General features: G+C 32.6%; 1 protein-coding gene across 5 annotated transcripts in view; it reads left to right on the top strand.

Annotated features, from left to right (window-relative positions):
• The first annotated feature begins 344 nt into the window (after positions 1-344).
• Positions 345-13,150, top strand: part of LOC123694096 (disks large 1 tumor suppressor protein) — a 30,145-nt gene continuing 17,339 nt past the window's right edge. For 2 of the 5 annotated variants that reach the window (XM_045639398.1, XM_045639397.1), the window contains exons 1-5: positions 345-583; positions 4,164-4,295; positions 7,000-7,115; positions 7,410-7,511; positions 7,652-7,702. In XM_045639398.1, the coding sequence (XP_045495354.1) occupies positions 565-583; positions 4,164-4,295; positions 7,000-7,115; positions 7,410-7,511; positions 7,652-7,702 (420 nt within the window). In that variant the 5' untranslated portion in view covers positions 345-564. The remainder of the gene's footprint in view (positions 584-4,163; positions 4,296-6,999; positions 7,116-7,409; positions 7,512-7,651; positions 7,703-13,150) is intronic. The other 3 variants (XM_045639399.1, XM_045639405.1, XM_045639400.1) reach the window with 3 other exon arrangements.

Genomic DNA, 13,150 nt, shown 5'->3' with positions numbered 1-13,150 from the left:
TTGATATGTCGTTACTATGTGTTTAATTAGAATATTGTAGAGATTCAAAGTATTTTCAGCATGTTACTTTGATGTGAATGTAGTTTAATTCGAAAGGAACAATTTTAATCAAAATGTTATAGGTAGGTACTGAAGATGTTGTGTAATAGCTTGAAATGTGACAGTTTACGATTCTCGTAGTCAGTGTAGGTGTACGGTGCGTAGTAAAGACTAGCGAGTACCGAACCACCCCTGCTGTATTTTCTCCCCTACCCTTGCGAAAACACAATTGTCTATGCTTCCACCCTATGACGTCACAGCGAAAATCGACCAATCCCATCGAGAACAGTATTCGTCGGCCCTCATAAGCGGAATCACTACCGCATATATTTTATGGCATCGTTTTAATAATTTTAAATGTTTTTGTTGTGGGACCATATGTGCCGTGGAAAATGTATTCGTCTGTGATCGAAATTGTGAAATTAATCGCGATAGTTTCTTGTCCAATGTGAAACGTTTTAAGATTTATTCCTTGTAAAATATATTTAATAGTGTTACAAAATTACGTTAGGGGGCGGTTTCGTGATGCCAGTTCGGAAGCAAGGTGAATATTATTATGTACATAGACTTATTTTAAATATTATCCTATAAGAATTTATTCTAATTGCAAATATCAAGAATACTTACTCTAGGAGGGTCATATGATAGTCATATTTTTCAGAAAAATGGCACAGAAACATAGTTTAAACTACCAATGTTTAGTCTATGTACATAAATCAATTGACTAGGTATAAGTACTTATAGGCTACAATTATGAAATATTTTCGTATTCCAGTCGTTGTTACTGGTTGTTAAAGGGTTTTTTTTATGATCAAAGGCTTATTTGAAAAACATTTGTGTGGGTTTTAAGTATCTACGAAATTGCCTACAATGTATTATCAGTTTTAAAATAAACGATTTTGGGATATATTAAAAAGAACATTATTTATGATATTAATTATAAGATATATAATCTAATGCAAATGATGTACCTATTTTTGTAAAAAAAAACCGAATAAATATTCAGAATAAAGGCAGGCCCACTGAACTGTGCTAATTGATTGATTATTATTAGACCTTCCAGGTATGTAGGTAGTTGTAGAGCTCTGAATTAAATAAAAATAAATAGCTACCTGAATCTTGATTGATGAGTTTATTATGATACTTACGTAAATGTAGGTATCATAATAAACTTATAGATAGGTACAAATTTACTTTTGTGTATTCGATGATACACCTACATACACATTACAACATACCTACCTATTTAAGTATATTATTATAGTAACTACCTACCTAGAATATTTATTATCGGTACCACAAATCACAGAAACTAAAGGAACGGTAGGTACGACGTGGTAGGTAGTCACTTTTTACGACAACGCCAACGGCTTTCGACAGTTGCTGAATTGCTGACGAAGTCATGTAGGTATGTATGTGGGTAGTCTTTTAACTTAAACAACAATGATAATTATACCTACCACCAAGAAGCTTATATCTAATACACTGGAGATTGCACTATGACCATTAACTTGTAACAAGAAAATATGACCTAGAATGACGTCAGTCATGTTTTTTGTCTCTTTCTGTTGAGTGACCACGCTGGTTTGTAAATTCAGGATTTTTCAAAATAGAAAAAACTAAAAATCATGGTCTATAAATAATAACGACATTGGTATATTTTTAACAGTATTTATATTATAATATTATGGTCATACTTTATAGGTACATACAATTTTAATTGGTATAGAATGATAGTTTTAAATAACTTTTGGCTACAAAGCTTGGATATGAACCGATATATAGCATTAACATCCTTTGTAAACAGAGGAAAGTTGTGTTTTGCATCAGATGCTGTTTACCAAATTGTAAGCTACTCAGATCTTCTTTTTAAACGCGTTGCTTCGACGGGTCAATTTCAAGCCAAAATCATCAAAGAAAAACTGTTTATAGCGGCCTTGCACAAATTTCAGCTAACTTTACAAAGTTTATTTTTCAAAAGGTATTTTTTTCTGGGTCGTAATCCTCAGTAATCTTGATGGGCACATATATTTCTTTTTATTTTACTTTTTGGAAAGCTGAAATACGTAAAACAAAACATATAAGGTAAGTTAAAAAAGTATAAATTTCAATGAAAAACGAACAATCTTATAACTACATGTGAGTGCAATACCGATGTCGTGTGTTGTTTCATTACTAGTAACAATCTTTAAAATGGTGTTCTAAATTTTCATCATAATATTGTTATTACAATATATTCTCCTCGCTATCCATAAAAACTCGTCATCATGGTTACCTTACTTGTTAAATTTGTTTATTGAAAACTTGTTGAAAAATGATAAAGTATTGGGGAAATAACAAATTTAACATGACTGCTTACTAAAATGATGCTAAATTAGAAAATTTTTTGCCATTGAAATGATTCTAAACAGGTAAATGCAGGAGTATTGAGGAATATTGTAAATAACGTAAAAATACACTTGCCTGTGAAATTCTATGCCAGAATTTGGTGTCCAAACACTTCTGCAATTTTGCACAATACAATGCATTCTTTATATTCGGAAAATATTCATTAAATAAGCAACAATATTAACTTAAATATTCGAAGCGACGCAATTTTTTTGACACACATGCCATATTGACAAAGTGAGAGTTGCTACAATTTTATTATGGTGACTACCCATAATCAGGGAGTATCGCTTTTTAATAATTGGTTCAGATACTTATTTTATTTAGCATAAATAATAATTGTCTCATCCAACAATGCTTCTGAATGACGTTTTTGGCAATTTATCAACAAACTCATGTACAAAAACTAACCTTTTGCACAGAATATTACAGCATACATAGTAGCCTTGGGAAAACTTCGTATTAACAGTGGCAATACCAAGTTAGGTGTGAAAGTGAAAAAAAACATGAACTGGGCAATATTTTCTTGTTTCACGTCAATGTTCATACCGAAATCTCCAGTGTATTAGATATTATAAGCTTCTTGCCTACCACATACCTAATACGCTGATGACAGTTGACACTAACGTACCTAATTATAACGTTTTTTTAAAGGTTCTAAAAATCAGAATAATAACAGAAGACCTTTTATTTATTTATAAAGTACCTACCTACGTATTACAAACACACGTGGGTACTAATGCTCATTATCTGTAATCACTGTGTGTAATCATTACCATACCCTGTGTCAGAAGTTGAGACTGAAAATGGGCTGAAAATAATACTTACATGACATATGGCATTGTACAATTTTTTTTACTATGTTTAAATTTAATTTAAATTATGACGTTGATGAAGAATTTCCACTGTTTTCATAATTAAATTTTCAAATAGTAACTACCTAGGTACTTGAATTCTCACTCGTAGCATCAACTTTCATGTCTATTGAAATCAAAACTAAATACAAGGTATTCATTAATTATTAATGATTACACGTCTTTACCGTCGACGCAGAATCAGCCAGTCGCCAAGAAAACTTGGACGAAGACGACAAAGCCAGGAAAAGTAACTATATCGAAGTGTTATTATGATAAATTAATGAAATATCGATAAAGACAATGAAGATGTTCTTGTTAAATAATAACAATATGATTGTGTATTTATAGAAACAAAATACAAATTGCTGATAATAATAGAAGTAAAGAAAAATCACCGTTGATTCAATATTATTATTTGAACCTATCTGTAACTTTTATGGCAGCTTTGCTGTTGTCTATTTACAAATTTATTAGATTGGGTCGGCAAAGTCACGGTTCAGTAGCTACAATTAATTGGCCTCTCAGTAATTTTAATAGCAATTTCGACCTTATTTTCATGGCACAGGCAAGGTATACTATAGGAAGTATGGAAGACAGACCTAGTACAAATGTGCAGTCGAGAGGGTATATATATACCATAGTACCAGCTTATGAACCGGCACAAAATTGAATATACTAAATAGTAGCTAACGCTAGTACCTACCGTTTTCACCCGCGAGTTCGTCTGCGGTTGAAACCTTGTTGAAAGTTGAAAACGAACGGGACAGCTAGTAAGAAAATATATCCAGAAAACATACTATTTGACTGTCAGTGTACTTATTAAGATAGATATTCCTAAAGAAGGATTGCAAATTTCAAAAAACATTGTTTTTTTTTCAGAAGCCCACCGAGCATTAGAATTGCTTGAAGACTACCACAGCAAACTCATAAAACCACAAGACCGACAGTTGCGGCTCGCGATCGAGAGAGTAATCAGGATATTCAAATCACGTCTTTTCCAAGCACTTCTAGGTGTGTAAGACATTTTTAAGTTATTCCGTTTACCTGTTTAACGTTGTGCATTTACATGAATAAAATATTGATATTTTCGTAAATAAGTATGTAGGTAAGATAATATGTTGTTAAAAAAAACGTAAGTAGGTAGGTAGGTAGGTACCTAGGTATATGGTCATCTTGTAGAATAAACTAAGGAAGTTATTATTTTAAAATAATTAAATACGGTCAAAACTAAACATCTTTCAAACAATTTCACGAGAGTGAACGCAAACTCAAAGATCCTTTGTAGGTAGATAATACCTATACCTATCCTTAGATCATCATGTTGGAATGTTGGGCTACGCGTCAATATGTCACAAACTGAGCTTAAAACTTCTGCACGAATTAAATAGGGTTATCCTAAAATTACAGTTTGTTTGCTGTACTCCTGTAATCATGAACTAAATAATTATTGATATCCGTAAGCTATAAATACTCGATACGCGCGTGACCGCATTTTACGTCACTATCGCTCTTGAGTTTGTTTGTGCTTGACCACGACACTGCTATTGTGATCCATATTATATTTAGCCAGTTGTAATAACCAGCGTTGATTTGTAATTATTTAGACCATTAACACAAACCTTTTATTTTATGTTGAAATTGGTATTGGTAGGGGAACTCCTTCTTTTAACATTTAACTAGTAGGTATAAGAAATTATTTTAAATAGTTGTAAATTAAACGACAAATGGGAACCATGAATATGGCAAAATTTTAAATTGTCAGATTAATTTTCTACTTCTTAATACCATCATTAATAAGATAGCACAATAAATATAATAGAAACAAGGTTACCTACATATCTGCAATAAAACGCTGCACCGAGGTAATCACGCTTGCAATGGACATTTATTGACGAAAAGACGAAAAGTTGACTTTGCACCAAAAATTACCATCCGATTTTGTTCTGCTAACACCGATGGTACAGTTTGACCCAGATATATTGGATACGGGTCACCGGCTGGACACACAGGCACCAATAGCTATAGGTACTGTTGCCGACACAATTCGTTCCCGTTCAACAATTTCCAATTGAAATTTAAACAACTCAATGTTAACTGGAATTTAATTAAGAGAGATGGGTAGGTATGCGCAAAGTTTCGCAAACTATAGGTGAATATAACTGCCACATAAGTTCATACACTCATAACTTTCAATGATCGAATAAGAGTTTGACGTACTTTATCTCTACTAAAACTAATTTATGTACAGGGAAATTTTATGATTTTAAATATGTACCTCATCATCATCAGCCCATATACGTTCCCACTGCTGGGACACGGGCCTCCTATGAGAGAAATATGTACCTATAGGCTATACCTATACCTAAATATGTAGCTAATATTGAAGAGTTAACTTACCGGGTAAGTCTTACCCTGTAACCTGTTTCTTTTTTTTATTTAAATATCTATAATCAATTTATTTTCATTGTGTATCCAAAATATTCACAATTCAACTGATAGCTGCTTATAACACAAAAGAAAAAATTGCAACCAAACAATTACACTTGCACTGTCACTGACACTAAAATCTAGTTATCTACACCATCGTCTTCACTCTTCAATGTCCTAAGAAGCCGTAGCTGTAGAGACGAATAAGGTTTCGTTTGGTATTTTATTCCTAATTCAAGATAAAGTCGAATACATTGTCGTTTCTGATGAGTCCAACTCTTCCATTTGTTTAAGGGCCCTTATGGTCGTGTGTCTTTTTAATTTTAGAACACTTGAAGTAAAATAAAGAGCAGATGGAATCTGCTTATGTCGGTGTTTTCAAGTCGGCCATGGAAATCAACTTGGAATTAATTAGGGAAACACTTTTGAGTCTGTCTTTATTTGCCAAAAATAATCACGAAGAAGTCAAATAGAAAGACAATAATAGTAACATGTAGGTACTACAAAATTAGCTAGACACACACACTAGGAGTGCAACATAGGTCTCAGATTAAGAGTTTTTTAGTTGATCTTAGACATATTATGATGTTTACAATTATCTAATCTTTGATAACTTTAATCTACTATATAAAAATAAGTCAGGTCTTCCTTCCTGACGCTATAACTCCAGAACGCACGAACCGATTTCCACGGTTTTGAAAAAAGAATAGCAAAGGTGTCTCTGGTGGCGAAACGGAGTTCGCCGGGTTTGCTAGTCATGAATAAAGTCCAATTGAATTTGTTCCTAATAAACTTTTTTTAAGGCTTACCGAGGAACTTATTCTTGTATACCTAACTACATAGATAATATTTCAATTGTGTAACGTTTTTTTCTCAACCTATCGAAAATTTTTTGAATCATTTTTTTTATGTTGAATAGCATAAACGTAATCAGTTCGTAATCGCTTTGGGACTATTTCGTGTTGGACTCTTGATCGGCACATGAAAATAAAATACTCATGGGGTCGCTGCCCGTTTTCTAAGTATATCGATTTCTCACCAGTCACGCAATTTGCCAAGTAAAGCTTCTGTGTAGGACAAAACAATGTGAATAGGACCTTACACTTTACACTGATATCGATATTGTACTGGTAAACTTTTTGTTTTAATTATTTATTAGTGGTAGATATAATAATAATTGAATAATCCTTAATGTTGGCGGCAAAAGAGCACATTCGAACCGATTTTCAAAAGTAACCGAAATTAAAGTTGTTTGAATTGTTAAAGTTGAGCTATTTGTTTATTATAGATATACAGGAGTTCTACGAACTCACTCTCCTTGATGACACCAAGTCGATACAGCAAAAGACTGCGGAAACAATTCGAATAGCCAATAAATGGGAAGCTGATGGTGTTCGCCGTGAAGTAAGTGAAAAGTATCTATCTAGAGTACGAGTTTTAACTGGTATTTGATCTTTTGAATTATTAAAGCATAAAAATAATTTTGAAACCATTTTTAAAACTGCAATACTTGAGAGATGGGTTTCCCTTTCAGACGAAATACCAAATTATCCATACATTTACAAATATATTATAAAGTAGTAAATACGTTATGTTATCGTCTTATAAAAATTAGTTGCCATATACTCTTAACATCTGCACATAATATATTATGAGCGAATAACAATTCGAGCTTAAATTATTTGTTTTTATACCTAGATTCCAAATGAAGAAAGCGATTACCGATCGGTATCGAATGCCTTTCTCCTGGACAATAGGAAACCCGATCATCGCAATGCCGACACCCCAGACTCTACAAAGGTTTGTTTTATTGAACACCAACATTTGATTAAAAATTGTTAGTATAAAGTATGTATTTAAGTATATCTATTTGTACCTCAAATTACGATCTTGATATTCAAGAATATATTCCACTGTAATTAATTTTATGTAATTTTTAGATCGGTCCTGCGACGGTTATATCATCCATTGCAGACGCGGATGAGAAAAAGGTATATAACTTTGTTGATTTTATCTGTGATTTGCATCTTAAAGGTAAGCAATTTTTTAAGTCTCGGAAGTTAAGGTGGCGGAATCATCGACAAATGTAAGTAACGACAATAAATTAGTCTATCATCAGGTCACATGATTCTCTAAGGCTCATTACTTATATTGCGCTAAGGCCTAAGGAGTAAGGTCAAATAATACGATACAGTCAAACAAGGCAAGCCCCTTTCCAGCAGAATATTCTTAGATACTGATTATTACCTATATTATGCATTTATATATTATATATATAATGTTATGTCAAAATTCAGTGAACATTCGATGAAACAAATACTCATTAATAACCATGAAATACCTATTATATTATATATTATGACGAATGGCTGCTGTACCATAAAATATACAATATTATATATTATAATCTAACGCGACGCTGAACACTGGTAGACTGAACGCCCAACCGTAAGATAAACTAGCTAAACTAGCATAATACTGACTACTCTACTACTTCTCAGTACTATACCAAATTTCGTAGTGCTGTCTACACGTAAATTTTAATTTTGTTAGTAGAGTAACGCAGATGTAGATGCAGGAACTCTGTTTCGAGAACTCTATATGGACGTCGATTCGATTTAATTTCACGTACAATATATTCATAGGCCGCATTTCTTTTATTTTTATCTTTATAAACACGATTACTTATATCCCAGATACTCGGAAACTCCCCGTGAAGCTCCACTAGTTTTAAAGTTTCTGATTCAGAAAACTTCATGATATTTATTTGGATTTAAATGTCTATCAAAAATCCTAAGACTTTATAGTTAGGTAGGTAAACAATGACACGTGCTGTAAACAAGTTTGAATTCTAGATTATAGATATAATAATCATATTATATGCAGTGACGGATTAACCCTTAATCAAATTAAGCAATTGCTTAGGGCATCACGTCTGAGGGGGCACCAGAAGAAGCACAAAAAAAATCCGTCTTTAGGGCATCACGTCTCACTCTCACGTCACCAAAAACCACACCAAAAAAAATTCTAGGACTATTGCGATCAGCCAATCACAAACCACTTCTTCCCTGTGGGCCCCAAGCCTGGCGCCTCCGCAAATCTGTTTCAATCAAATGTTTTGTTTTTTGAGTAAAAATATACAAAGAAACAGCAGACAAATTCTCATTCTTGAATAAAATACCCGATGCCGATAAAATTATGTGTCCCGATCAAACTGCAGAATACAGTTAGCACAGTAAAAATCTAGTAAACAATATCCAGAAGACCTTAACACCGATTTAATAACAGAAATTCAACAGTTTCATTCATATATCATAAGTAAAATAAGTTCCAGACCCAGTGATTCGGCTCACACAAGTTTACATCAAACTCACGCACAATTGTATAAAATAATACATGATGATAAGATTGAATCAGCTTACCCTAATGTGGAAACAGACCTGCGTAGTCCGGGCAATTTAAACATTCGATGTTACATAAAGTCCCAACAAGCTGAATGTCTGTGAAGTTGTTGAAAACATAATTATAAACAATGTCTAAAAGTTCCCCACCATTCCCCTGTAAAGAAAAAATTTTATTCAAGGTCAAAGGTCAAAAAATGAGTTTTTCGCGATTTTCAGCAAAACGGTAAGTTTTATCATAAAAGTACCTCAGACAAAAATTGTAGATCATAAAATTATCTATAAAAAATGTATTAATACTTTTTTTCTTACGAGCCACCGTTTCTGAGAAATAACGATTCAAAAAGTTATAAAAGTTGTTAAAAAACATCGTTAAAAAAACGCGCTAAGTACACTACCTCATAGGTGGCGTGGAAACGTGTGCATATTATGACGATAACAACTATTACCGTTACCGTTAACAACATTACCGTTTTGCTGAAAATCGCGAAAAACTCATTTTTTGACCTTTGACCTTGAATTATTTTTTTTCCTTACAGGGGAATGATGGGGAACTTTTAGACATTGTTTATAATTATTTTTTCAACAACTTCACAGAAATTCAGCTTGTTGGGACTTTATGTAACTTCACCCTCATTTTTTGGTTTAAATTGACTGGGCTATGCGTATATTTTTATCGCTTATGATTACAAATTGCTCAGCGGAGCTTTTTCAAAATTAAAAATATTAAGGGGCCCTTATAGAGAAAGTTTAGGCATTTTAGGCACTGAGACTTCTCGCGCCCGCGTTGCGCAGGAGCCGGCGCGACATGAACTCCGGTGACCTATGAAGGCGGGCGATTACGCCACAGTATAAATAAATCAGTAGTTCGATTTTATTTGCTATCGTGGGAATGTTGTTAATAAATAAATTTACTACTTATCCTATACCATTAAACGAGCAATATTTGCATATTTATATATTTGTTTGTATATATACAGTGTAGAAATTTTCGATGTGCCCTGAAAGGAAAGTTCTTGAAATACTAGGGATAGCAAATTTTTCTGAAAGGACAATATAAAAGATAATTTATTGTTAATTTCTCGTAAAAATATTTGCTCTTAGAAATAAAAATATCATGGAATCGAACATTTTTATTGTAGAATCAACATAAACATAAAGAACGCTTCTGGTTTATTGGTCTATTTTATAAATACATTTAAAGTTTAAAATGAAACTCTCTTTCTGGATACATTAATTTATTTTCTTCTAAAAATATTGGTAATAATAATTAAAAGTAAAACAAATAAAAAAGGCAAAATAATAATTGAATATTTAAGTATGTAATAAGTATGTTAGTGTATTCAACCAACTTAAAAAAGTGTGACTATTTTACAACAATTTGAATAATAATCAATTAATGATTTGTATTATTGTATACAATATCGAAGCTTTTTAAGAAATGTATAAAATACTTTTTTATGAATTATGAATTATTATCATACATCATAATATTATGTTACCGGCAATATATTAAACCCTTCTTAGTAAATGTATGTTATTCCGAGAAACGGTCGGAATGAAATAAATTATATTCGTCAAATTACCTATGATATCTTTAAATCTGAACTTTTCCTAAGTAGCAAATGTGGGTGGTTTTTGGGGTAGCGATTAACCAATATGAGGTCAAAACTAAAATCCAAGATGGCGCCGACGAAAATTTGAAATGTTTTCGTCATGGGTGTCATTTTCAAAGAGTTGGAGTAACTATTAATCAATAAGAGGTCAAATCTAAAATCCAAAATGGCGCCGACGAAAATTTGACATCATTTCGTCACGGGTGTCATTTTCATGGTTTTTGGGGTAGCTATTAACCAATATGAGGTCAAAATCAAAATCCAAGATGGCGCTGACGAAAATTTGACATCTTTTCGTGATGGGTGTCTTTTTCATGGTTTTTGGGGTAGCTATTTATCAATATGAGGTCAAAACAAAAATCCAAGATGGTGTCGACGAAAATTTTACATCTTTACGACATGAGTGTCATTTTCAAGGTTTTTGAGACAGCTATTTACAAATCCCCAATGTTACCGTCGATAATTTGGTATATTTTTCTTACTCCTTTAAAGTAAACTTAAATAAAATAACAAAAACGTTTACAACTACAGTTTTGTAGACAGTCTTTCTAAAAACAATTTTAAAGAACATTGAAATGCATATTTAGAAATGTAATTATATAATATATAATAAAACGTAACTCTGTGGCAATCATGTTAATATTCGCTAAACTTTTTTTAAAATAAAGTTCATCTAAAACATTAAAACGAAGAGAATAAAATAATAAAGAGCGTGTGTGCCGAGATAACGTGTCAGAAGTGAAACTTCTTTGGCGAGATTTATAGATACCAAAATCACCAAGCCTTGCTCCATAACGTGACAGTATTACCATAACGCGATCTTGAAATTTTACTCTCAATGCGTCTAAAGAAGTTTCACTTCAAAAGGCTATTATCTGTGTACAGTTCCACAGAATTTGAATTCTGCTCGAAAAATATGTAAACGGTTGTAAGAAAAATATACCAAATTATCGACGGTTATATTGGGGATTTGTTAATAGCTGTCTCAGAAACCTTGAAAATGACACCCATGCCGAAAATATATAAAATTTTCGTCAGCACCATCTTGGATTTTAGTTTTGACCTCATTTTGGTTAATAGCTACCCCAAAAACAATGAAAATGACACCCGTGACGAAAAGATGTAAAGTTTTCGTCCGCGCCATCTTGGATTTTAGTTTTGACCTCATATTGGTTAATAGCTACCCCAATAACCATGAAAATGACACCCATGACGAAAAGATGTAAAATTTTTGTCGGCGCCATCTTGGATTATAGTTTTGACCTCATATTCGTTAATAGCTACCCCAAAAACCATGAAAATGACACCCGTGACGAAAAGATGTAAAATTTTCGTCCGCGCCATCTTGGATTTTAGTTTTGACCTCATATTGGTTAATAGGTACCCCAATAACCATGAAAATGACACCCATGACGAAAATATGTAAAATTTTCGTCGGCGCCATCTTGGATTATAGTTTTGACCTCATATTCGCTAATAGCTACCCCAAAAACCATGAAAATGACACCCATGACGAAAAGATGTAAAATTTTCGTCGGCGCCATCTTGGATTATAGTTCTGACCTCATATTCGCTAATAGCTACCCCAAAAACCATGAAAATGACACCCATGACGAAAAGATGTAAAATTTTCGTCGGCGCCATCTTGGATTATAGTTTTGACCTCATATTCGTTAATAGCTACCCCAAAAACCATGAAAATGACACCCATCACGAAAATAAGTCAAATTTTTCGTCGACGCCATCTTGGATTTTAGTTTTGACCTCATATTGGTTAATAGCTACCCCAAAAACCATGAAAATGACATCCATGACGAAAAGATGTAAAATTTTCGTCGGCGCCATCTTGGATTATAGTTTTGACCTCATATTCGTTAATAGCTACCCCAAAAACCATGAAAATGACACCCATCACGAAAAAAAGTCAAATTTTCGTCGGCGCCATCTTGGATTGTTGTTTCATAAAAATAATATTTGTCATACTCATACAGATCAACCAACATCATAATAGTCTTCCTACTAGTACTTCAAAACTTTGCCGCTAATCGCTATTCCTATAAAAAAGAGGATCTCAGGCAAGGTAATTTTTAAAACATAATTTTAAATTTACAAATAATTATTGTAATATGAAACTTGTGTTGATTTGAAGAATAAAATAGAAAATTTTATTTTTTTACATTTTTAGTTCTTTCGATTCCCGGTCGAAGAAAATGAATTTTTGAAAATCTTTGAATGCAGTTCTATTTCTTTTTAAAAATAAAGGAATGTTTCCTTTCAGCAAAATTTGCTATCTCCTAGTATTTCTGGTACTTTCACCCAGGGCCCATCGAAAATTTCCACACTGTATTTACAAACAAATATATAAATATTCAAATATTGCTCGTTTAATAGTATAGAATAAGAAGTTAATTTATTTACACCT

Source organism: Colias croceus, chromosome 8, assembly GCF_905220415.1.
Source record: "Colias croceus chromosome 8, ilColCroc2.1".
Classification (NCBI taxonomy): Eukaryota; Metazoa; Arthropoda; class Insecta; order Lepidoptera; family Pieridae; genus Colias; species Colias croceus.
The sequence above is the reverse complement of the archived record's forward strand: the minus strand, read 5'-3'. Positions and strand labels throughout refer to the sequence as shown.